The 23054-nt window shown below is 32.5% G+C and overlaps 4 protein-coding genes across 5 annotated transcripts; 2 read left to right on the top strand and 2 right to left on the bottom strand.

The window, feature by feature from the left end:
* Positions 1-713: 713 nt before the first annotated feature.
* On the bottom strand, positions 714-1758 carry LOC145733343 (10 kDa heat shock protein, mitochondrial). Its single transcript, XM_081986107.1, has 3 exons — positions 1599-1758; positions 1156-1317; positions 714-1102 (listed from the first exon to the last, which is right to left on the bottom strand). The coding sequence occupies exons 1-3, from the start codon at positions 1599-1601 to the stop codon at positions 959-961; spliced, it is 309 nt and encodes a 102-aa protein (XP_081842233.1). The 5' UTR covers positions 1602-1758; the 3' UTR covers positions 714-958.
* Positions 1759-7117: 5359 nt separating this feature from the next.
* On the top strand, positions 7118-10337 carry LOC145733340 (eukaryotic translation initiation factor 4E-like). Its single transcript, XM_081986104.1, has 6 exons — positions 7118-7209; positions 7570-7623; positions 7782-7963; positions 8427-8604; positions 9623-9710; positions 10038-10337. The coding sequence occupies exons 1-6, from the start codon at positions 7204-7206 to the stop codon at positions 10199-10201; spliced, it is 672 nt and encodes a 223-aa protein (XP_081842230.1). The 5' UTR covers positions 7118-7203; the 3' UTR covers positions 10202-10337.
* Positions 10338-10832: 495 nt separating this feature from the next.
* LOC145733341 (fas-associated death domain protein-like) lies at positions 10833-13002 on the bottom strand. Of its 2 annotated transcripts, none has more exons than XM_081986105.1 (2): positions 12445-13002; positions 10833-11240 (listed from the first exon to the last, which is right to left on the bottom strand). In XM_081986105.1, the coding sequence occupies exons 1-2, from the start codon at positions 12788-12790 to the stop codon at positions 10924-10926; spliced, it is 663 nt and encodes a 220-aa protein (XP_081842231.1). In that variant the 5' UTR covers positions 12791-13002; the 3' UTR covers positions 10833-10923. The 2 variants fall into 2 exon arrangements, with proteins under 2 accessions (XP_081842231.1, XP_081842232.1); XM_081986106.1 differs by having other exon boundaries at positions 10833-11228; positions 12445-12999.
* Positions 13003-13185: 183 nt separating this feature from the next.
* On the top strand, positions 13186-14791 carry LOC145733339 (uncharacterized). The gene has a single exon (XM_081986103.1). The coding sequence runs from the start codon at positions 13292-13294 to the stop codon at positions 14552-14554; it is 1263 nt and encodes a 420-aa protein (XP_081842229.1). The 5' UTR covers positions 13186-13291; the 3' UTR covers positions 14555-14791.
* Positions 14792-23054: the final 8263 nt, after the last annotated feature.

Raw genomic sequence — 23054 nt, 5'->3', positions numbered from 1 at the left:
AAAATTGCGCCAGCCAAGATGTTGTATCTCATTTTTTCCTACTGAAAACTTACTTTATTATACCAAAATCAGAAACGCGTTCTGGCCGTACCGTACTGTAAATCGTAACGCTCCTGTGATTTGACTGAACGTTACCTAACTAATGGGCACGAGCTCGTTATGGGTGTAATTAACGTGAACGCTAGTGCTTTTGTTTTTTATGTGGATGTTAATTGTTTAAACGTTTCTAAACAAGTTTCTGGAAGAAAATTCTGTATTCAATCCTAAGTAATAACAACAATTTTCAGATGAAAATTACATTGTCCAAATAATGTTGATGCATCAAAGCAAGTAGTAGCTTTCGTCGCCTTGTAACAAGAATTTTTCAATTAAGTGCAGTTATTAAACTCTTGTCAGGAACCCGAACAACACGACGCCACTGGATTGTTATCCCAGATAATTAAATTAATTCAAACTATTCCAATTCCTATAACAAAAGTTTACAGCAGAACTATTTCAATCGCGTGTTTTTTTAAAATTTAATTCTAATAAATTTATGCGAGGGCGACACGCTTGATATGTCAAGAAGAACGTGCAAGGTGCATCGGACCTACGGATTTTCGAGCTGGTTTCATTCTTACGTTTCTAGTTTAATACTTTCATGGTTTTTTTAATAGTGAACGCTCCGGTGATTATTACGCCGTTAGTGGCTTGCATTTGACAAACAAAAACAATTTTTGTACTAAATATTTAATAGAAAAAATAACAACGACCTATAATAGACACTAAAACAGACTATAACCCCTTAATGCAAGTAATATAAAAGCAGGGGGAGCTTTCAAAGTTCCAATCAATGTTTTCTAAAAACACCCACATATTTTGGAACTTATGGAATTTTTTGGCAAACTACACAGATCTCGCAGTAGTAAAAAAATCAATCAACCAAAATCACACAATTCACTCATTTTGTACAGAGTTTCTAAGCGTCAACCTTAGCAAGAATGTCAGTTTCACGGTAGAGATGGTACTCGGTGTTTTCCGCTACTTCCACCTTGGTGCCTCCGTATTCTGGTAGGAGGACTGTTTCCCCAACTTTGACCGAAATTGGAATATGGCTACCGTCCTGACACATAATAAATCATTACAAAAGGTTCAAATTAAGTGCTAGTTACATACTTCCTTTCTTTGTCCAGGTCCTACTGCAACTACAGTTCCCTGTAAAATTTTGCCTTGCGCTTTTTCAGGAATGACAATTCCACCCTTGGTTTTGGTTACCGCCTCCGCTTTTTTGATGAGGACGCGGTCAAAAAGAGGCACTAAACGTTTCAGAGCACCACTCTAAAAAGTTTTTCAATAGGTAGTAGTATAATAAACTCAAAAAAATTTTGTTAACTGTGATTGAGATTGATTGCAGGATGGACTTTGGAACTTGCATTCATTTATTACAATATATTAACTACAAAATTATTTAATATCACTGAAGCCTTAAAGACAACTTAAAATATTATATTTTTTGCAAAACCATGTGTAAGCTTGGAAAAACAGGATTTGATAATTCTTTAATAGAGATGATAAAGCCAATTTTGTTAAAGGATTGGGTTCAATCAATTGATTCTTACCATATTTATTGATTTTTTCTGGTCTAAACTGGACAGTAAACCGCTGAATTAGTGTGAAAACTTGAAAGAGAATAGAAATGAAGAGAATTTTAATGAGAATTTTCTGGAACCCGGTTCTCCTTTCTCGTGCACACAGCACACACGACCAATGTTTGAGGTTATAAAATTGATATTTGCCAGTGACGTTTACAACGCCATCTAATGCTTGCCTAGATCAACATGGCCGATTGCAGTGACCTGTACCGATCGGTTATGATTATAGAAGAAAACTGTATGTAACTTCTAGATTTTGTCGAAAATATCTTGATGAAGTACAGAAACATAAATAAATAAATTGAGTGTAATATGAAATAATAATGTTATACATATAAATACGTATTCAATAATTTTAGTTCTACTTGTCTTGGTCTGTGCAGTCGCCATCTCCCAGGCAAAGGGTGTACTTCGAACATCCTTGATGATTGCGAGGTTGCCACTTTGTCAACTATGTACCTATAAGATATGAGTGCAACTGGTACACTTCGAAAAATACACGACTGCTAAAGTACAATTATTTAATATAACTTACACCTCTAGACCTTAAAATGCAGGCTGATCGATTATTTGAAAAAAAAAATGTTTATACTGCATATTGTTATGGAAATATGAAATCCCATTCCAATGAACTTTATACATCATTTTGATAACATAAAATGATAGTCAACTTCAGGTTAGCCTCCCTAACAATCCTTGTTAAGCCACTGCATGTGAATACGTCTGTAACATTATAAGAAAAGTCTTATTTGGGACAATAATTATTATAACAGTTATTGCCAAAACTTTGTATTATTTCAAGAGGCAACGTCGCAAGTGTGGACTTTATCCGAGTGGCCATTGTAACAAGCAAACTGTCATTAATTAGGCACTAAAATGAAATGTCAAAAACAGCTGATTGAATGATTGAAACTTTTGAAAGAGCAAACACGGCCATTCGGGCCATTAAATCACACTTTCTAGTTTTAGCTTAAATTTAGCGATTGTCTAAAGACTTTCAGTTGATATTTCATAAAATGCTTGCCAAATTCATAAGATAGTTGTGATTTTGACATTTCATTGGAGTGCCTAATGGCATTGTTCTAATGGTCATTATCAGTTCTTTTATAGAGGAAGTAAGACAAAATTAGGTTAATCCTGGTTTAATTGCTTATTTTCCTAGCTCTTTGATTAAAAAAATAGTTATTTCGCCTAATTTAAAGGAGACCTTGATTGACAAAGCTTCTGTGTCGTGATCGATAGTTTTAGTAGCAAAATGCACTATAAAACCGTGTTGTCCTACGTAAACTACCAGTCAACGGTTTTCTTGAAATACAAATTGCCTAATATAAAATTCCTCATCACACGAATATCCTGTACGGAATTTTATAAAATAAAGAATTATCCCAAATTTTAACTTTTTGTCAATTGGGTGTTTATTACTAATCCTAGATATAATTGATGTATTAATTTAATAAAATAAACGAATTAAATTAAGTCACAGAAAACCCAAAACAAAAATTACAACAATAACTAAATAAGTACACAAAATTATTATAATTTGGACAAATTTAAATAGGTAAATATATTCATGTCTTATAAACCCTCTTATTTTATGTGCTAGTTCATTTAAGAAGAAATTGTATAATTACTATACAGTAGGTCGCAACAGTAGATATAATGGAGCCCAAGATCCCCCAATTCAAATGGAAAAAACCTCCGGCGTGAATGCAAATCTTTCTTGATTTACTCATCTCTAACAAGAAATTTATATCACTAATTAGATCCCGATCACTCTCCTTCTTTGGATTTCGGTTCAGTTTGTTCAGCATTGAGTAACATATTGAAGTCGTTCGCTGGCTTTCTTCCTGAAGGTATTCACCTATCATAGCTGGTAAAGCTGCTTGACCCTGCAAATAAAATCGATAAATTGATCATTATCAATTATCTTCAGGAAATCTTGAATATAGACTTTGAGAGAAGAAAGAAAAAAATTAATGATTTCTTACCACTGCGATAATAGCCATCATACTTTCCACGATAAAAACAAAAACCTTCGTCTCGGTACCATTAATAACTCTTGGCTTAGCCCCATACTGTATTAGCGTTGTGCAATCATACAAAATATTAACAATGATACACAACACCGAAGCAACCAGATAAGGCTTTACAAATCGATTAAATTTGTCCAATAAGTTACACAAATAATCATAATGCTTAATAATGCCTCTCAACTCTACAGAATCAATAGTAATCTGGTTTGAACTCAAATTTGATTTATTAATAAGCCGTTCTCCCGCTGATGGTATGTAAACCAAATTGCTGTCGACTGGTTTACCAAGACTTTCCAGATGATCATTCGTAGCTACAAAATGACAGTTTACTTTGTTGGTTAAGCACGAAAAGCTGCAAAGCTGCAAGTTGAATAAATAGAACCATAAGTCTCGAGGAAGAAAGTATCTGTAGATATTCCAGCCCACTTTGTAGCCAAAATAATAGAAGTCGATGCACAAAGGAATTATCGGAACCACACGCAGCAAGCGAATAAATCTAGCGAAGCCTTTACGACGCTTCTTCTGGGAAAATTTTTCTTTTGATACAAATGTCAATAATTCCAACATAAATGAATTCCCAGCGAAATAGAGTACTCCCAAAATATTCACTACAGCAAGCACTAAGTCGTCTAAACAATTTATAAACATTACCACATCGTTGTTGAAATGGTCAAAATTGTTGTAAAGGATCGATTTGCCGATAATGCAATAAATAAATCCTGAAATATTTATACTGGTTAATACAACTTTCACAAGATTTGAAACCCTTTTGTGGTTCAGACTGAAAAGGAGTAGTTTCAGTTCGAAGGGCTCGTCTCTGGCTAGTTTTAAAGGTTTTATAGCAACTTTGTCTTTTTCAACGTTTTGATGCAAGTCAGACAACCCGTTACCAATCGACATTTTTGTAGTAATAAGCTTATTAGCCCTTAATAACGTGGAAAGCCATTAATTAGGAATGACAGTTTATTATACTTAGTGAAGTTTGTTTAAGAGCATTGTGTACGTAGATACTAATAGAACCGTAGTATAATGAGGAATGAGTATTGTCTTTGTTGGTTTGCATGCAACGTTAATTAAATAGGGCGTTTATAACTGGTTTTATTAATTGGGGGGTTTATACAGGGTGTTTTGTCATAACAAAAAAATCACTCGCATAAGGCTAAATTTAAATATATTGAAGAATAAAATAGGAATTCCAGTTTGCAATGAATAATTACTTATTACAACATTACTTTAATTACACTAAATTACTTTATTTCCATGAAAAAGTGTTGCAGTTGGAAAATCCTGTATATAAGATGAAAAGTAGCACAATTTTTAAAACAAGTAATTTACTAAATTAAAGAACTTTGATCAAATATGCTGTGTGCACTTAATTTAAATTGCAAGTACTTATCTATATCATCTATTAATTTATGAAATATTCATTTTAGGATCGATATATTATCCTGTTTTTATAAGCGTCATGAGCCACGTCCTAAAAATTTTCCTTCGAATTATACATTCAAGAGTATATGCCAAAATAGAGGAACAAATTAGCGAGACACAGTTCGGATTCCGCAACAATCTTGGAACTAGAGAAGCACTTTTTTGCATCCAAGTCCTTGTTCAAAGATGCAGAGATGTCGATCACCCCGTCTTTATGTGCTTTATTGATTTCGAAAAAGCATTTGACAGGGTAAAACATGATAAATTGGTTGCGATTTTGCGGGAAGTGGGCATTGATGATAAGGATCTCCAAATAATTAGAAACCTTTATTGGAACCAGCAGGCAAGTGTTAGAATTGGCAAAAATACCTCGGAAACAGTAGCAATTCGTAGAGGTGTGCGACAGGGATGCATTATGTCGCCACTACTTTTTAATCTTTACTCTGAATTCATCTTCAGGGAGGCGCTCGAGGAAATCGATGGCGGTGTCAAAGTGAATGGAGTTAATGTCAACAACTTAAAATATGCTGACGATACCGTTTTGTTGGCCAGTAGTCCGGAAGAACTGCAGTTGCTGTTGGATAGAGTTACAAGTACATGCGATGAGTATGGGTTAAAACTTAACACTCAAAAGACTAAGCTTATGACCGTTAGTAAACAACCTATAAATCCGATACCAATAACAGCTTATGGAGTCGACCTTGAGCAAGTTGATAATATCGCCTACTTGGGCTCTAACATTAATAACGATTGGGATATGAGCAAGGAAATCAAGCAACGTATAGAGAAAGCTAGATCGGTGTTCTACGGGATGAAGAAAGTGTTATGTAGTCGAAATATTAACATAGAACTAAAGTTAAGACTTACAAGATGCTACATATTTTCCACCTTACTCTATGGGGCGGAAAGTTGGACACTCACAGAGACATTGCTAAAGAAACTCCAGGCTTTTGAAATGTGGGTGTATAGGAGATTGTTGCGGATAAGTTGGGTTGACAAGGTTCGTAATGAGGAAGTTTTGAGTCGCCTGTCCAAACAACCCGAAATAAATAAAAACATCAAGATCCGGAAGTTAGAATATTTTGCGCACGTTATTCGACACCCTGAACGATACAACGTCCTCCATCTAATTATGCAGGGTAAAATAGAGGGTAAGAGAGGACCTGGTCGTAGACGCACATCGTGGCTTCGAAATTTGCGGGATTGGTTCCAAAAATCAAGTGCAGCACTCTTTAGGGCTGCTGCCAACAAAATTATAATAGCCAATATGATAGCCAACGTTCGTTGAGGACATGGCACTCGAAGAAGAAGAAGATAAGCGTCATGTTTGCATGTGAATTAATTTCGGCCGTCTATTGTTAATACATTAAACGTATCGCTAAACAATTTCATTTTGTAATTGCCTCTATACCTATACTTATTATAGTAATTAAGATACCAAGGGCATTATAAGGACAATAATGTTTCAGGTCGATAGGGTAGGGTCTACTTCAACCGTGGGCATTATTTCCTATAATGCCTGTGGTGTCTTCAATGTTTAATGTCCGACTTTCATTCTGTAGATATGTATTTAAAAAATTTTCAGAGGGCATTATGAATTATGAAAATAATGCCCTCACCTGAAATAGGTGTCATTATTGATAAAATAATAGCCCTATCGGACATTAATAATTTATTGCTTTATGGTTAGACTGGATAATTATCCTGCAGCTATGCATATAACACATCCATGATGACGTCATTTGACACCCTGTGTTTCTGGATGTTAGCTTTTTTCGTTCCCTCTTATATTAGAATTATCGACACTTTAAATGACTGCTTAAAAACGATAATCGAATAAACTACAATAATTACTTGTGGGTTTCTTACCCAAATCTACCCTATTTTCAACTAAATTAAAAATTGAAATTGAAGATTATGATGGCACGTCTACAAAAAAATAATAGAACGTCCCGTAACTACATAACCACCACGCCCTAATAGGTAAAATATGTTTCCATAGAAATGCCAAATTGTGACATTTTATTAATGGACAGTTTAAAATAGTGATAAGTGAAAAACGCTAGGATTTTGAAAGTATTAAGAAAAAACTTGCAGAACTTGTTGGAAGAATGACGGTAAGAAACGTAAATTAGCTTATGTTTGAGTATTTCACTCAGTTGCCACAAAGCGTACATTGTTTACAAATATATTAAACTTTCCAAGAAAAGTTTAATATAACTACCAATAACCATCCTTATAGAATCAATTGTAAACTGCGAGAGTTTTAAATTCAAGCTAAAACCAGAAAACCTCTGGCAGCTCTGGCATACAAACTGAATCGATATCGACAATCGCAGATTTGCTTTGCTTGCCCACGTCTATAATATGTCAAATGTCATAATTGCAGTGACAGTGACACTTGCAGTTTGCAGTTGCATTCCTAACCCTACATTTGTTAAAATTTTCCTGAGTTCTTTTTTTTTGTGGTGTTGCAGACTTTCAGTTCTGCGGCTTCGTTGAAAATGTCTACGAATTCCTTAGAGATTGAGGTAAATATTCTACAACATTATAATTTGATTGCTTTAAACTAGCCATAACTCTAGCCTCAAAAGGTACCCTCCTTTGAGGTCATAGTGACATAAATGCTGAATTTAGGTTTAGCCCACATATGCCAGCCATATTAGACTCAATTTTAATGCTATTTTAGAATGATGAGAAAACGGAATTTAAAGATGAAATCGAAGTGATAGATGCCCCAATGGACTACTCAGTCAAACATCCACTTCAAAACTGCTGGACCCTTTGGTATTATGAAAATGATCGAAACCAGTCATGGGAAAAGAACTTAAGGGAAATAGCTTCATTTCAAACAGTAGAAGATTTCTGGAGGTAAATTTTGATGAAATTGTGTTGTTAATTAACATACTTGATGAGGTTAGTTTATTTATATTTTTCTTCTGATAATAAAAACTTGCATTGAAACCTATCAGACCACAGCATTGTCTGACTAAGGAAGGAATTGAAAATTTAGTTCAACAGTTTTGTAAATTATTTTTGAATGATTAGCAGTTAATACAAGACATTTTATTATTCTAAGAAAATAGATAACAGAAAATTCTCAGGCAATACTAACACCTTTGGCATACTATATCTGTTAATTACTAGGAGGTAACACCACTTAACCATTGAATTAACAAATGGGAGTTTAAAAAAGTGAAACTAAAAAGTCATTTTACATTACAATTTTTCTTTTATGTGATTTGAAACTTTGATTTAAAAAAACTTAAATTTGCTAATCCACATTTGATGAGGTTGGATTAGTTTGGAACTGTAAATCATGTATTTTTTACAGCCTGTACAATCACATTAAGCCAGCCAGTGAACTGAAACAGGGCACTGACTATTCCCTTTTCAAAAAGGGCATCAAACCTATGTGGGAAGATGACGCTAACAAACAAGGTGGAAGATGGCTGATCAGTTTAGAAAAGAAGCAAAGAAATAATGACCTGGATATCTACTGGTTAGATATTGTAAGTATTACAAACCTTTTTATCAAAAATAGTTTAGAAATTCCAAACAAAACGTTTGTTCTCATATAGTCTGTTCAGGGACTTCTGACTGTTGTGTCACAATTCATTTCATTAGATGAAGATGGAATAAAAATGCCTGTTTTATCAGTTTTGTGTCCAAAATGGCGTTTAGGTATAGTGAAAAGGAACAAATGTGCCAGAGAGTCCATAGACCTCTAAATGCTACTGACAACCTTCTAAAAAGTACCAGAGGGTCTACAAGTGTGTTAAACTTTCCCAGAATCATTTTAAATTGTCAGTGGCCTGTTTTAAATATGCCAAAGACCTCTAAATGCTACTGAGAACTTTCTAAAAAGTACCAGATCCCTCTACAACTCTTCTAAAACTGTTTTAAATTTTCAGGGGCCTATAGGGCCATTTTGAATGTTCCATAAACTTCTAAATGCTATTGAGAACCTTCTAAAAAGCGTCAGAAACTTCTACAAGTGTTTTAAACCTTCTATGTCTTGTTTTAAATTGTCAGAGTTCTCTAGGACCATTTTGAATCTGCCAAAGACCTCTAAGTGCAACAATCTTCTAAAAAGTGTCTTAAAACCTTCCAAGAGTTATTTTGAATTATCAGATGCCCTTAGAACCATTGTGAAAGTGCCAGTGGCCTCTGAATACTACTGAAAACCTTCTAAAAATTGTGTTCTACACTTTCTAAGAATTGTTGGTATATTAACTTTGATTGGTTGCTTACATGCACATAATTTATTGTATCCTCTGCCTGAAGTTATAACCTGAAATATAAAAAAAAATTTCTTTGTTACTAATGGGATCTTCTGTCACACCACAAAAAAAAAGGTTTGTTGAAAATAGAGTGAAATTCTATGAGTAACTCGTTTCAACAAACATATAGATCATATCTCCTATAATCATTTTGACAATCAATCCATGTCACAGACATACGTTTGTTGCTGATGATTGTGACGCAACAGGTTATCCACCATGGAAAATACTTTTTATCTCTTTCTAGATTTTATGCTTGATTGGTGAAGCCTTTGAACATTCTGATGACGTTTGCGGTGCTGTAGTCAATATAAGATACAAGGGTGACAAGATAGGTAAGTACAATTTAGTATACAAAATAATTATTACATTAAAGAAAATTACTTCAAACCATGAAGACAAACCATGTCAAATTTGTTGATTGTTTGATCTCTACTACATGGTGCCAGAGGTCAAGTTTTATTTTAGGTGTTACATAAAAACTGTTTTTAAAGCAATATTAGCAAATAATGGGCTAACAAACAAAAATCCAAGGTTTTATGAAATTTTTTTTATTAATTATTCAAAGTAAGATAATTGAATAAGAAAATTTGAATGTGATAGCCACATCATAATGCTCTCTGTAATAGTGTTGTAGTATTCCAAACAAACTTTTGTCACAGGCGTCTGGACCTCAGATGCAAATAACTCTGCCGCAGTTTTGGAGATTGGACGTAAGTTGAAAGAAAGGCTCCGTATTTCTGCCCGCACCGTTCTCGGCTACGAGGTGCATAAAGATACTATGGACAAGACTGGTTCTAGCTCCAAATACTCTTACACAGTCTAAAATTGGGGTGTCTGTGTTATTGTTAATTAGTTCATAATTTTGTAATATTAATTTACAATATCTGATAAAAGTGAAACAATGCTATGGCATTGTTTTGCTGTTATTTGTATTATAACTAAATAAAAGCTTTTTCTAAGCTCATTCACTCATTTCATCCAATTTTACATTTGTAGGGTGTTTCATGTGGGAAAAACGTTACTGGCCGGGTAATATTTCATTGAACTGTCACATTCAAATTTTAACTTAGGTTAATACACTTTTTTTTTGTCAAGTTTAATGAAAATTAATAGTCTTTCCTATTTTTTGAAATTTGATTATCCTGTTACCATTTCTAGCTAAATTTGAACTCCTTGACACCCTTCCATACCTTTACAAAATAATAATTTACAGTTTAAACACACCAAACATAATAATTACAAACGATTTAAATTTGAGTGACTTACTCATATCAATTTTACAGAAGATAAGAAAAAATAACTGATCTGGGGTTTACCATTGAATAGAAAATTCATTTAGTTAAGGAAAACTGTTATTAGTTGGTTCTAAAGATTGTGTGACAGCAGGTAAGATTTCATTAGTGTGTAATAACAGTCAAGTAAAGCTGTTGTAAATAGCATCTTTTAAAATGCAGTTATTAACAATATATTTTTTATTCATTCTTTTGGGTTAACATTACACACTTTTTTACAGCACATGAATTTAAAACATATGATTGGTGACAGCTAGTGCTCCAACTGAAGAATCCTGTCTATTCTTTCACTTAAATCGGTTCTGCGCGCTTGAACTAAAGCTCTTTGCAGTACCGATCGCCAAAGTTCAAAATTGAGCCCGCAATTTTCTTTATGGTAGAGCAATATTTCGCGAGTGTATGCTCTTATGCTTCTTCGCGCATATTTATCTTCTAGTTCGTCAATCATACCCTCTGAAACCGAAAGGGCACGCGCTAGTTCACGCCATTTTACGCCTATCTCCATCTGTATTATGTCATTTATACGGTCCACAACGTTTGGGAGGGGAGGCGGCAACACTGAAAAAAGAACTATTTATGGATTTACATAAAACATTGCTGCCATGTTTTATGTAATTTTAACATAGTTGTGTCATGAAAAATGTACTATAGAGTGTCCCAAACTTTTTAGCCATCAAACTTATACAATGCTAGGGGTGCAATATCACCCCTTTTTCAATAGGGTCTCTCCTCCAAATATTTTCAAAAATCTTGTACAAAAAGAATGGGAAAATTTGATGTATTAAAAAAAAAATGTTGATACAGCAAGATTTGCTTATACAGTGCGTTTTTTTTAACGCGCAACATAGGATTTTACGTGTTAAATTTTTAAGCCCATGTTAGACCATTTTATTTTGGAACTGCAAGTCTATAACTTGACTGGTGTGTCTTTAGTACCCTGAAGCTTAAGTAAGTCTACCAAATTGGTCTAAAAAGTGATTAAAAACTGGAAAAAAATCATTTTTTTTCGAAAAGATTTTATCGTTCCATACTCCCTGTATGCATTGTTGTTCCTTGTTGTTTTTATACTGGCAGGGCAGGTAGCAGATAAAGTGACATATTTTGACTGCATCACGACCCGACATTTTTTGAACGTCAAAAGGGCATTTTATGATTACTGTTTGGCTTCAAACGGAGGTCACTTTGAACAATTCACTTATAAAAATACTTCTTTTGTTCTTAACTTTCTTGATATAAAGTTTATGATCGCCCTGTTTTACTTTCTACGCCAAATTTTACCTGCTACCTGCCGTGCCAGTATTAAAAACAACAAAGAACAACAATGCATACAGGGAGTATGAAACGATAAAACCTTTTCGGAAAAAGATGATTTTTTGCAAGCTTTTTAACACTTTTTAGGCCGAATTGGTAAACTTACTTAAGCTTCAGGGTACGAAACAGCCACCCGTCAAGTTTTATACTTGTAGTTCCAAAATAACATGGTCTAACATGGGCTTAAAAATTTAACACGTGAAATCCTATGTTGCGCGTTAAAAAAAACGCACTGTATTAACAATGTATTTAACTAAAATCTTTAATTTTCTGTAAGCTTTTAAAAGGTCAAGAATGATATTTTACCATGGTGGAACCACTGAAAAGTGATCTTATGTTCTCCAATTGCAGGATATTATTTGTTGAACTTATACTGTTTTTATTATAAGGTGAACTTAACTTTGCACAATTATCACATTTTTTTCTAAGTAATTGTACTTGTTTATCAACATATAAGCCTTACCTCTTTGATTCAAGATTTCTCGCCCTGTACTTGGTATAGGATGTGGGTTTTGAGGTTCTACATTTATCCTTCCATAAGTTCCATACATAATTTCCAATGCCCTCTGATTATTAGGTAGAATCTCATCAACAATAGTTCTTAATCTGTCTTCATATTCAGGGCCCAATACATCTCGTTTTTCCAGAACTTTCCATAGGCTTGTTATGGATGTTATGGTTTCAAAAGTTCTTTGTGAGTTAATATCTTCTCTAAATCTTTCTTTTAAGATTTGAAGTTTATTGGCTGAGCAGCTGTGTTCTAGCAGTAGAGTGTAAATATGGTTGTACTGTTTTAAAGTGAGGACCATAGTTGTAGTAAATGGTTCCTGATTAGTCAACAACTTACAATAACATCCAAATTGGGTAAAAAAAATTAACAAAGTAATATAATTATAGATAACAAATTGATTACATACAAGATAAACTAATCACCCTGAATCCTCTTACATTTCCATTTATCAATTGTGTATAAAAATAAAATAACCAAATGTGCAAATGTTTATTTACAAATTATTTTATTAATTTCAATTGAAGTTCCTAACTTAACATTTTTGACATTCGATACTTGATCACATGACTAATCTGGTATATCGCATACTCATGGGCACGTGGTCGGGTATAAATTGTTATCTCGTTTTTCGAAAACTCTTATCAAAACTAATCAGCTGTCAACAGAATATTTGAAAAATGACATTTGATTTTTGCCATTTGTTTTGTTTACTTCTGTCTGTAGGGGTTTGTATGTTTTCCATTTAAAATTTTAATTTATGGTGCTAAATATCAAAATTAATCTATAAAAGTAACTAATTATGGATTTTAAAGTTTGTTATAACCAGTGGAAAGAGTTTTTTGACCAAGAGGTTTTTAAAGTTTGGAAAGAAGAAGCAACACCAAATTTGAAAAACCTTTCTATGCTAATGTTCTGCTTTGATAGAGAATTGGAGAATCTACAAAAATCAACAAGAAATAATGTAACCACGTTAAGAAAAGTGCTTAATAGTTCTGATTCCACTTTACTAGTATGTGATAAATCTGAAGTACACAAAGATGACAGTGCTGAGATAATATCCATTAATAGCACACCAAGTTTGGAGTGCTCATCTGGTCAATCAGATAGAACTGTAAGCAATAATGACATTCTTGAAAGTAGTTTGAAAGTAAGTACTAGTCCGGAAATTAAAAAAACACACAAACTAACTCACCATAAAAGAAAGAAGAAACTACTGCAGCCAAAACTAGAAGACAGTGCAACTCCAAGTGATTCTATAATCAGAAAATTAAAAGAAAATTTACAGATCAATAAAGAACACAATGGAAACAAGGAAAGAAGTAGTGAATGGTCATTTCAGATTTTTCATAGTCTTAAAGATGACAAACAGCCAAAACTACTGTTAGCCAATTCTCCAGCACCACTACAGGAACAAGTAAAGTCAGATGATGATGTGGACACCTCAATCATACAAGGCACACCAATATTAAAGTTAAAAAATCAATCAAAGAGTTTCTTAAAAGTACACCAGAAAAGCAAGTTGTCAAAACGCCTTGCACACCCAAGTAAAAGTCACACTCTTGCTAAAAAGCTATGTGAAAGAACTGAAGAAACTTCTAATAATACAGATTTTATTAATAAGGAAAACACTAACAACATGTATGTGACTGATATGATAAATTATTTGAATGAAGATGGTAGTTGTGCCAGTAACATCTCTCTGAATAGTGGGATGTTAGAAGATGACTTCAATTTATCTGAAGAAAATTCCACTAGTAACCACACTCCTGTCAAACCAAATGCAGATGGGGGCAAACTTGATAGAAGTTTAAATAGTTTTCTTGCTGAAGCACAGAATGTTCCTAGACAAACTGAAGCTGCTCCTAAAGTTCTTGGAAAACAACGCCAAAAACTACCAGGTTGGGCTTGTAAAGTATGTGAAAATTTGTATTTACACAGTGATTTAAATGAAAAACAAATACTACAGTTAGCTAAGTGTTCTAAACATAGAGGATATTACAAACCTAGGGAGGAAACTTTACCTGGTTATTGGGACATGAATGTGCTCACTCCAGATGCCTAAAACTGAAGAAAAAGTGATATTCTGCTTTAATTTTACTTAATAGGGCAACCAATTTTTGTTTAATTTTGTAATTTTATGTATTATGAATGTTTCTGGCAACTAATGAATACAAATACTGTTTAGTACCTGTTCCTATTACTATTAGTTATAATTTTATTATTAAGTTAAGTAAGAAAATGGTTCTGTTTGTAGTTTTGCTTAACTTAATTATTATGTAATATTAAAACTTATTTATGATATACTTATTTGACTTTACCCTTCAACTTTAGATAAATATAAGTGTTTGTGGCATTGGCTAGATTTTTGCAGCTCATCTCTAAACTGAACCCACACTTGGATAGCTGTGAGGTTGGGCAATATAAAGCTCTCTGATTTTCTAAACATCACCAGATGGAATACAAAGATAAAGCACATCAAATCTGAAAAAGCTTTGCAATAGGACTTTTTGGGCTATGTTTATATTCATATGCGCGTATTTCTCTATTTTTCTCCAGAGCATCGATTTTAATTTAATGGTCGCTTTCTTGTTATCGTAAATTTCCTAGAAAAGATAATTGTCCTGTATATGCTATTAGGTACTACTTATTCAATAAATATTCTCTTAAAGTTATATTCCTAACACAAACAGTTTTTGATTAAAAGCATAAATGCTTGCATGTCTCCAGGCAATTTAGATATTGATAATGGTAAGAAAACTTATAAATTTACAAATATATGCGTAAGAAAGGTAATAAATTATTATTATTATTAACAGATAAGTATGAGCATGTATTGCAGAATTTTCTGACTAACTTTATTGGGCAGTTTCTAGAAAATATTTTTTTATACGTAGGCAATGACTTCGTTTCTGAGTTACAGGGTGTTCAAACTGAAAACAACTTATATATTATTTAGCGCATCGGAATGTCGTTGTTTATGGGACACCTTGTACTCTTAATACGGCAGACAATGACGTTTTTGGAATATTTTATGTAAAAAATGTTGGTTTTGCGTAATAACACATAAAAGCCTTCCCAATCGAAAACAATTTTCATTGTATTTTCTAGAATTTAATTTACATGTTGATGGGTAACCGAATTCCACTTGCAATTATGTAGTTTGGTTTTGTGTGCGGAATATTATTTCGATGCAATTTTTATCACAAACACTCTGTAAAAAAATGTTAAAGTAATAACAACGTGAACGTTGATCAATGACTTTAATAAATTGGTAGTAACAGGCTGCACTAACGTGACTGTCCCATTGAAAGTGGTAGTTATTTTAAAAAATGCCAAGCTGGATCAGTCAGATTCAGAATAATTTTTCAACTACCAGATAAAGATATAGCTTTCCTATAGAGCGAACTGTAAAAATTGAACAAAGAATTATTATCCTGTGAAATCAGCTAAATATTTCCATCTCTCCAAGCTAACAACATTCTTAGAGAGTTGGCATCTGGCAAATGTGTATAACTAAAACAATGTTTCAAAGGAATCTGACAATTGCAAATGGCTTCTCTAAGCTTCTGACAACTGCAAAATGATTCTTAGAGACTTCTGGCAATTCTGATGAATATAGAACGCTTCAGAAGCTTCTGGCAATTACAAAAACTTATTCTGACAGTTGCAAAATAATTCTTAGAGACTTCTGGCAAATGCAAATGACTAAAACAATATTTCAGAGGCATCTGGCAATTGTAAATGGCTTCCCTAGATTTCTGACAGTTGCAAAATTATTCTCAGAGGATTCTGGCAATTCTTAATGGCTGAAAAAACGTTTCAGAAATCTCTGGTAATTGTAAGTGGCCTCTCTAAGCTTCTGACAGTTGCAAAATGATTCTTTAAGGCATCTGGCAATTGAAAATGGTTTTCCTAGACTTCTGACAGTGGCAAAAATATTCTTAGAGGCTTCTGGAAATTTTTAGTTGTTGAAAAAACGTTTAGAACCATCTGACAATTGTAATGGCTTCTCTGTGCATCTGACAGTTCTAAAAATGATTCTTAGAGGCTTCTGAGAATTGTAAAAACGGCTTCTCTAAACTTCTGACAACTGCAAAAAGATTCTTACAGACTTTTGGCTAGTGTGAATGAGACATCTGGCAATTCTAAATGATCAAAAAACTTTTCAGAGTCTTCTGGCAATTGTAAATGGCTTCATTTAGGCTTACAACCCCAAAATGACTCATCTGGCAATTCTGGATGGCGGAAAAGACCTTTTCAGAAGCTCGTGTACAATGATTTTTGGAAACTTCTGGCAATTGTAAATGGCTCTTAAGTCTGTAATATCTTTTAAAAGTCAATTTCTAACCATTTGGAAGTTAACCCACAAGACTACGTTATACCTAATAGACTTTTAAACAGATTTATTTGTTTCTTTTCTTTTTAGATTGTGGTTGACGATTTCCTCTTCCTCACAAGCTTTTTCCTATTCTATATAACCATTTACAAAGCTTTAACGGTTTATTTTGACTTGAAATAATAAAATCATTTATTAGAGATTATCACTTTTATATTTCGCAGCTTGTAACAATATGCACCAGTAATTACAAACATTGTTATGTATACATTAATAAATGTTTACATAATTATTTAATTTGTCACGATTAACGAGGTTTGCTATTGCAACTAAACGTTACAATATAGATAAACTGAAGGCGATAGGCTAGAAGTGGTGTACCATGGAATGGTGCGAACAAAGCTTGATAAAATAAACGTTTTCTTTAATGTCATAACAATTAACTAATTATGAGAATCAAATGGAACGCATTGATCCAAATAAAAAAATACGTGCAATCGAATTACCGCCGCTACTTGTTTGCAATGACATAATTTGTATAAGTGATAATAAATTGTTTGGTAATTTTTTTTTCTTAATTGAGGTACGTACGCAATTGTATGCGTAAATACCGAATTTGTTTTTATTTTTGTGTGCCTTAATTATGGTGATATTTGATTGAAAAATACTGTTTTTATCGCTCCATTATATAATGATAACGTGCAACTACAGTTATACTGGACGTTCTATGCTTTATTACATTTAAATAATATTAAATTGCGCATCCAATTATACAGTTATTAACATTGATAACCAAATTTTTTCTTGCACTACATAAATAATTACAAATTACATTGATTATTCTTTTAAATAAAGTATAGACGAAGTTATTTAGGTCATTTACAGTATGAATTTTTCTTATTTATGAAATTCAGCTTTTTTCTTTGTTTGCCAGTATATTAATGATAGTAAAACTGAAAAAATTGAAAAACAATATAAATGTGAAACACCAGACAAATTAATCATTAATTTAGTATAATGGCAAACTGTTGTACATACACGTAAAAGTTAAGTTCCCGTCTACAGTATTTTTTTAGATGTGTAAATTTAGTTTTTTTATGTCATTAAATTAATTAATTAGGTACATATGAAAAACAGCTGCAAAGTTTTTTCCATGTCTGGCAATGTATAACAAATTGATCAGCAATTAAAGTTTAAACGTAAACCAATCGCACCAAAACGACAAATTTCGGTAGACGTCACGAGGCACGTTTCAGTTCGGCGCTTGTGGTATTGGTCTGTTTTAGTGTGATTGTTTATTTTCCCTTTGCTTGTTTCTCAATTTTTTATTGAGGGGAAAATGGTTTGTCAATACTAAATGGTGTCAAAATGCACAATTTCTATAAGAGCACACATGGAAACATTAATTAAAGTGCTCAAAAAAATAAAATATTTAGAAGCTTCTGTCCATTTTAAACAAGTTTAGGACTCTTGTACAGTCCTCTGACAATTTTTAGGTTTTCGATGGTATTTAGAGGCTTCTGGCCCTTATAAACAAATTTTCTAAGATTTAGGACACTTGTACAGTCCTCTGACAATAATATTAAAATTGGACCGGTCGCGAATTCGCTGAGTAGGAACTCTAGACGACGGGACGTGCCTTGTGACGTAGGAGTTTTTGCTTGCAGAAAAGTTACTAGACTTAGTACAAAACTCTTATTGAAACTTTTTTCACATAGTTTTCACAAATTTATTAATGTAAGAGTCTACTAAATTCAAAACAACATAATTTACACAGTGGTCCATTGACATTAGTCAGTAAAATCTTCATTCGTAGTCATTCGATGCATCTCCATAATTGATCGTGTAGAAAGCGATTGATGCCATTGTCAATCGATTTGCTAGATAATTACAAATTTTCCATACTTTTATATTTACTACCTTAACACGATGCATCTACGTAACGATTTAATTAACTACTATTGACGTCCAAGCTCATAATAACAACTATATTGATGTAAAATGTGATTGGACCACGATTTATGGATATTACAATATACTATAAATTACAGTATTGAATTAAAAACAGATTTATTGCCGCAATGCGTATCTTATCAAGTAATTCTAAAAAGCAATAAAGAAACCATTTAAAATAAATTCAAATAGCATTATTTATTGTTATGTTAAAACGTTCATACGACACGTAAAACATATGTAATTAACTTGGTTAATTGACTTATACAATTAAATATTACATGGATTCCTACTATTTTTTTTGGATATTCAATTTTATTCACTAAATTGTATGATGGTTGTAATTTGTGACAGTAATCACATGGTTGGCCTCATCCAAGTGTGTCATTATGTATAACACAGTTTTAGACTATTTTTTTTTACAGCAAGTCAAAATTTAAATTTAAAAATTAATTCTTTAAAAATATTCAGAAACGATTGAGCTTCTGTTTTGTGTGGTTTAACGTGACGTTTAGGTTGTTTCAACATATTGTAATAAGCAGGTAAAAGCATATATTTAAAAAAAAATTAAATCTTGCCTATTGTCCAGCAGATATGACCTACTGACCCACCTGTGTGTGCTGATGTTTGATAAAAATATGAAAACCCGTTTTGTTCAATTATTGTAGGAAACAGCTGTGAAGTTGACATTGTCGTTCAATTTTTTCTAATTATTGCAAAAATAACAAAATTAAATACCTTTAAGGGTTATCTGCTGTTTTATTTGTTTGGTGCAATTTTAACGTATAATTGCATTTCAAAGATGAAATTGCATGTCGAACATTGCAATAGAAGGTAGGACAACTGCAGATCCTTTCGGAGATTTTGAAAGAATTTAGTTTGTAATTTTTTTGCTCGACAGGAAATACCGGAACAAGGAAATTGCGATTCTTTCCAATAGCCAAGCAGCCATCAAAACGTTGAGCTCATCTAACATCAACTCGATGATGGTTCTGGAGTGCCTAGGAAAGCTCAATGATCTAGGAAGGAACAACAAGGTAACCCTCCTCTGGGTTCCGGGGCACGTCGGAGTAGAGGATAACGAACAAGCAGATACTCTGGCACGAAAAGGAGCATCAGCGCCACTGATCGGGCCAGAACCATTCTGCGGCCTTGGAAAAGCATATGTCCAGGAAGTACTTAATAAAGCTGAAGAAGAACTGAGAGCAACGCCCTGGCAAGGACTTCCATCAGCAAAATTAGTCTCAAGGCATTAACGGGGTTTCTATTGTCGACTCAGAGAACACATAAGGAAGCTAGGCCTAGAAGAGGACAGTACCTGCAGGATTTGCGGAGAAGAACCAGAAACACCCCACCACATATTGCTGGAGTGTTATTATGTACGCCACAGAAGATTGGGACACACTGGGATTACCCCAGCTGCCTGTGGAAGAAATACTTCGAACAGACCCACTCAAGATCCTGAAATTCTTAAAGGAACTAAATCTTGAGGGGCTGCTATGAACAAGGAAACCTTGAGATAGCAGAAGAAGATGGGGTGCAATAGATCTAATCAGGTCGCAGTATATCAGTCACCATCCACACCTACCATTACCATTACCATTAACGTATTCATATCTACATCATAACATCAACATGGAAATTATCATGGTGGATCTCCTTTCCTGATGAACCGATCATGACGAAACTTACACTAGTATAACACATCTGCAAATCCTGAGAATTTAATTAATAGTTTATTAGTACCCTATTAAACAAAAATGTGGGTTAATGACTGTAAGTCTTATTTGGAAAACAATTTTCACACGCAAAAAATTATTTTCTAAATATTCAAATGAGTTTTGGATAGAAGTGTAAATTTGACAAATTGCTGCTATTTGTAATTTGTATTAAATCTTCTGGCAATTGCTATAACTATTATAAATATTTGGCATTAGAAACTAGTCTGAACAAATTATGTACAATATATTAATAATTAAAAATAGCTATGAGAATTTCCAATGGTAAAAATAGCACCTCGTTGGATAATTTACTATTTTGCTGACAACAAACTCAATCTTTGACAGCTTTTTGTTAATTGCTGTATCTATATTTAAATTATTGTCAATATAGGTATTCTTAGTTGCTTGAAACCTGTTGTAAATTTCTTTAACTTTCACCTATCGAACCACATGTCTATATTAATATCTTGGCAGAAATAATTAACTTATTATGTAATTGCTCAAACTTAATACTAGTTTGGTTCACTATTTTGTTGTAAACTATCTGCTGGAAGTAATTCTTTTGCCGAATAATTTTAAAAAAATATATCCTTAACAGAAACAATGCAGCAATTAACGGAAAGTTAATTAGCGTAACGATGAGTTAATCACAAAAAAAGTACTCAAACTGCTAGCAATAACAATAACCTTTACAGTGACAATGATTGTTGTAGACAAAACGCTATTTTATAGTAGATTGCAATTTGAAAATTGTGTAAGTGTAAGTATTTAAAGAGAATGTATTGTAAAGTCGAATATAATAGTAATATTACAACAGTTAGTAGAGAGATTTATTGCTCTAAATAGCAGAGAAAATATGAAACTATATTATGTTCACTTTTAAAAGACAAATTTACTAAACTAATGTAAGTATTAAGATCAGTTTAGCGAGTTGTAAGTTCAACTACTTTCAGAACTAATTTTAAAATTATTGATAATTGTAATTTAATCACATTTCTTGTTGTTACGGTTCTGCATACAACTTATTATAAGCATTAGATTGCAAATCATCTTTAACAAATGTGTCTGTCAAAAGGCCAAAACAACTTGCATATTGCACCACCCAGTATGGAAAAATTATTATCAAACACTCTAAAGTTACACAATATTTAAATAATATACTTATATGCAATGTACGAGTATATTATCATTTAATAATTATAAAAATATGAAAATATTGTAATAACTGCAGGAAATTACATGTTTTTGTGTGGCTTAATAGCAGTCATTGATAGCTTTTTAAGTGCATAGATGTATGAATGCTTAAAAGTCAAGTTGTTCGATATAATTGTCATAAATTATGACAACAACGATAACTGAGTAGTTAAAGATAATTAAGATAAGTTAAAATGAAGGATTTTCATAATAGAAAAATGATTTATTTGGTAATTCTGCCAAAAAAAGGATGATAACCCCATAGTAGTAGGTAGTTCAATTTGTATTTTGAATAACAGTTTCATACAAATCTTGCAGTTAGTTTCAAAGATTTTTCACAATTTCAAAGTATTATAATAAACTGTATGTTTACTATGTTACGTCTTATCAAAATAGCATGCATCATAATTATCTGACTATTCGATATCTAGTGAAGATTAAATTTAGCCTACCTATTGTGACATATTGTAAATCAAATTTGTTTTTCCAATTAGCGAAATATGCACAATATTCTTCTTCCATGCTTTCAGCCTTAAACAAATTTTTAGAGTAAGCTTTTCAACAGAAAATTTGTTTTGTTTTCTTTCCTGTTCAATATCTGAAAATTACCTCTCTAATTTTCATTCAAAATTAGGAGTATATGTCTTTCCTTTTTTTCGTTTCTGTGATTTCAACATGTTTCTGTATTTCTTTGATTTGTTCCCTTTTACAATTCATATGATTAATTGTTCTGATATCTGTTGTCAATTTAACTAATTTTATTTAATGAATTTTAGGTTCAAAAAAGTCCTTATTGATATCATTATCTGATAACTTATTCAAGCGTAATTTTATTCTTATCCTTTTACTATTTGGTTAACAAACCTTTTTGTTTCCATGTCTTCCAATTCTACATTCGTATTCGTTTATTTCGTGTGATCAAATCATAGAAAGATAATAAATGCAAAGAACACTTTAAATGTTGATTTACTACATAAAACTTATAAAAAACAGTTTATCATCAGCTTTCTAATTTCGATTTTCTGAAGAAGTATAGGTATTGTTACTAAATATTGCATATTTATATTTATCATTAGTAAAGCAATAAAAAAAGGTATTTCAAAGTGTTTTTGATGTAAATCGTGAAATCAATCAAATATTTTTCTTAGTATTAGCAGTAATTAATTCTACTGTACGTTGTAGTAACTTGGGCCATTAGATTTTTAATAATTATAAATTGGACAGTTTTGTTTCAAAATATCTCGAATATCACTCTGTACAATTAAGGGAAAACTTTTTTTTTAAATCAATAACTCAAACGTTTTGACCTAGTTTAAGTCAACTGGATATTTACGTTTTGTTGCAAGAGACATTTAAAA

The sequence above is a fragment of the Ips typographus genome, linkage group LG9 (assembly GCF_016097725.1).
Source record: "Ips typographus isolate SLU linkage group LG9, UJ_Ityp_2.0, whole genome shotgun sequence".
Taxonomy (NCBI): domain Eukaryota; kingdom Metazoa; phylum Arthropoda; class Insecta; order Coleoptera; family Curculionidae; genus Ips; species Ips typographus.
Note: the sequence above shows the minus strand (reverse complement) of the source record. Positions and strands in the feature narration are given on the sequence as shown.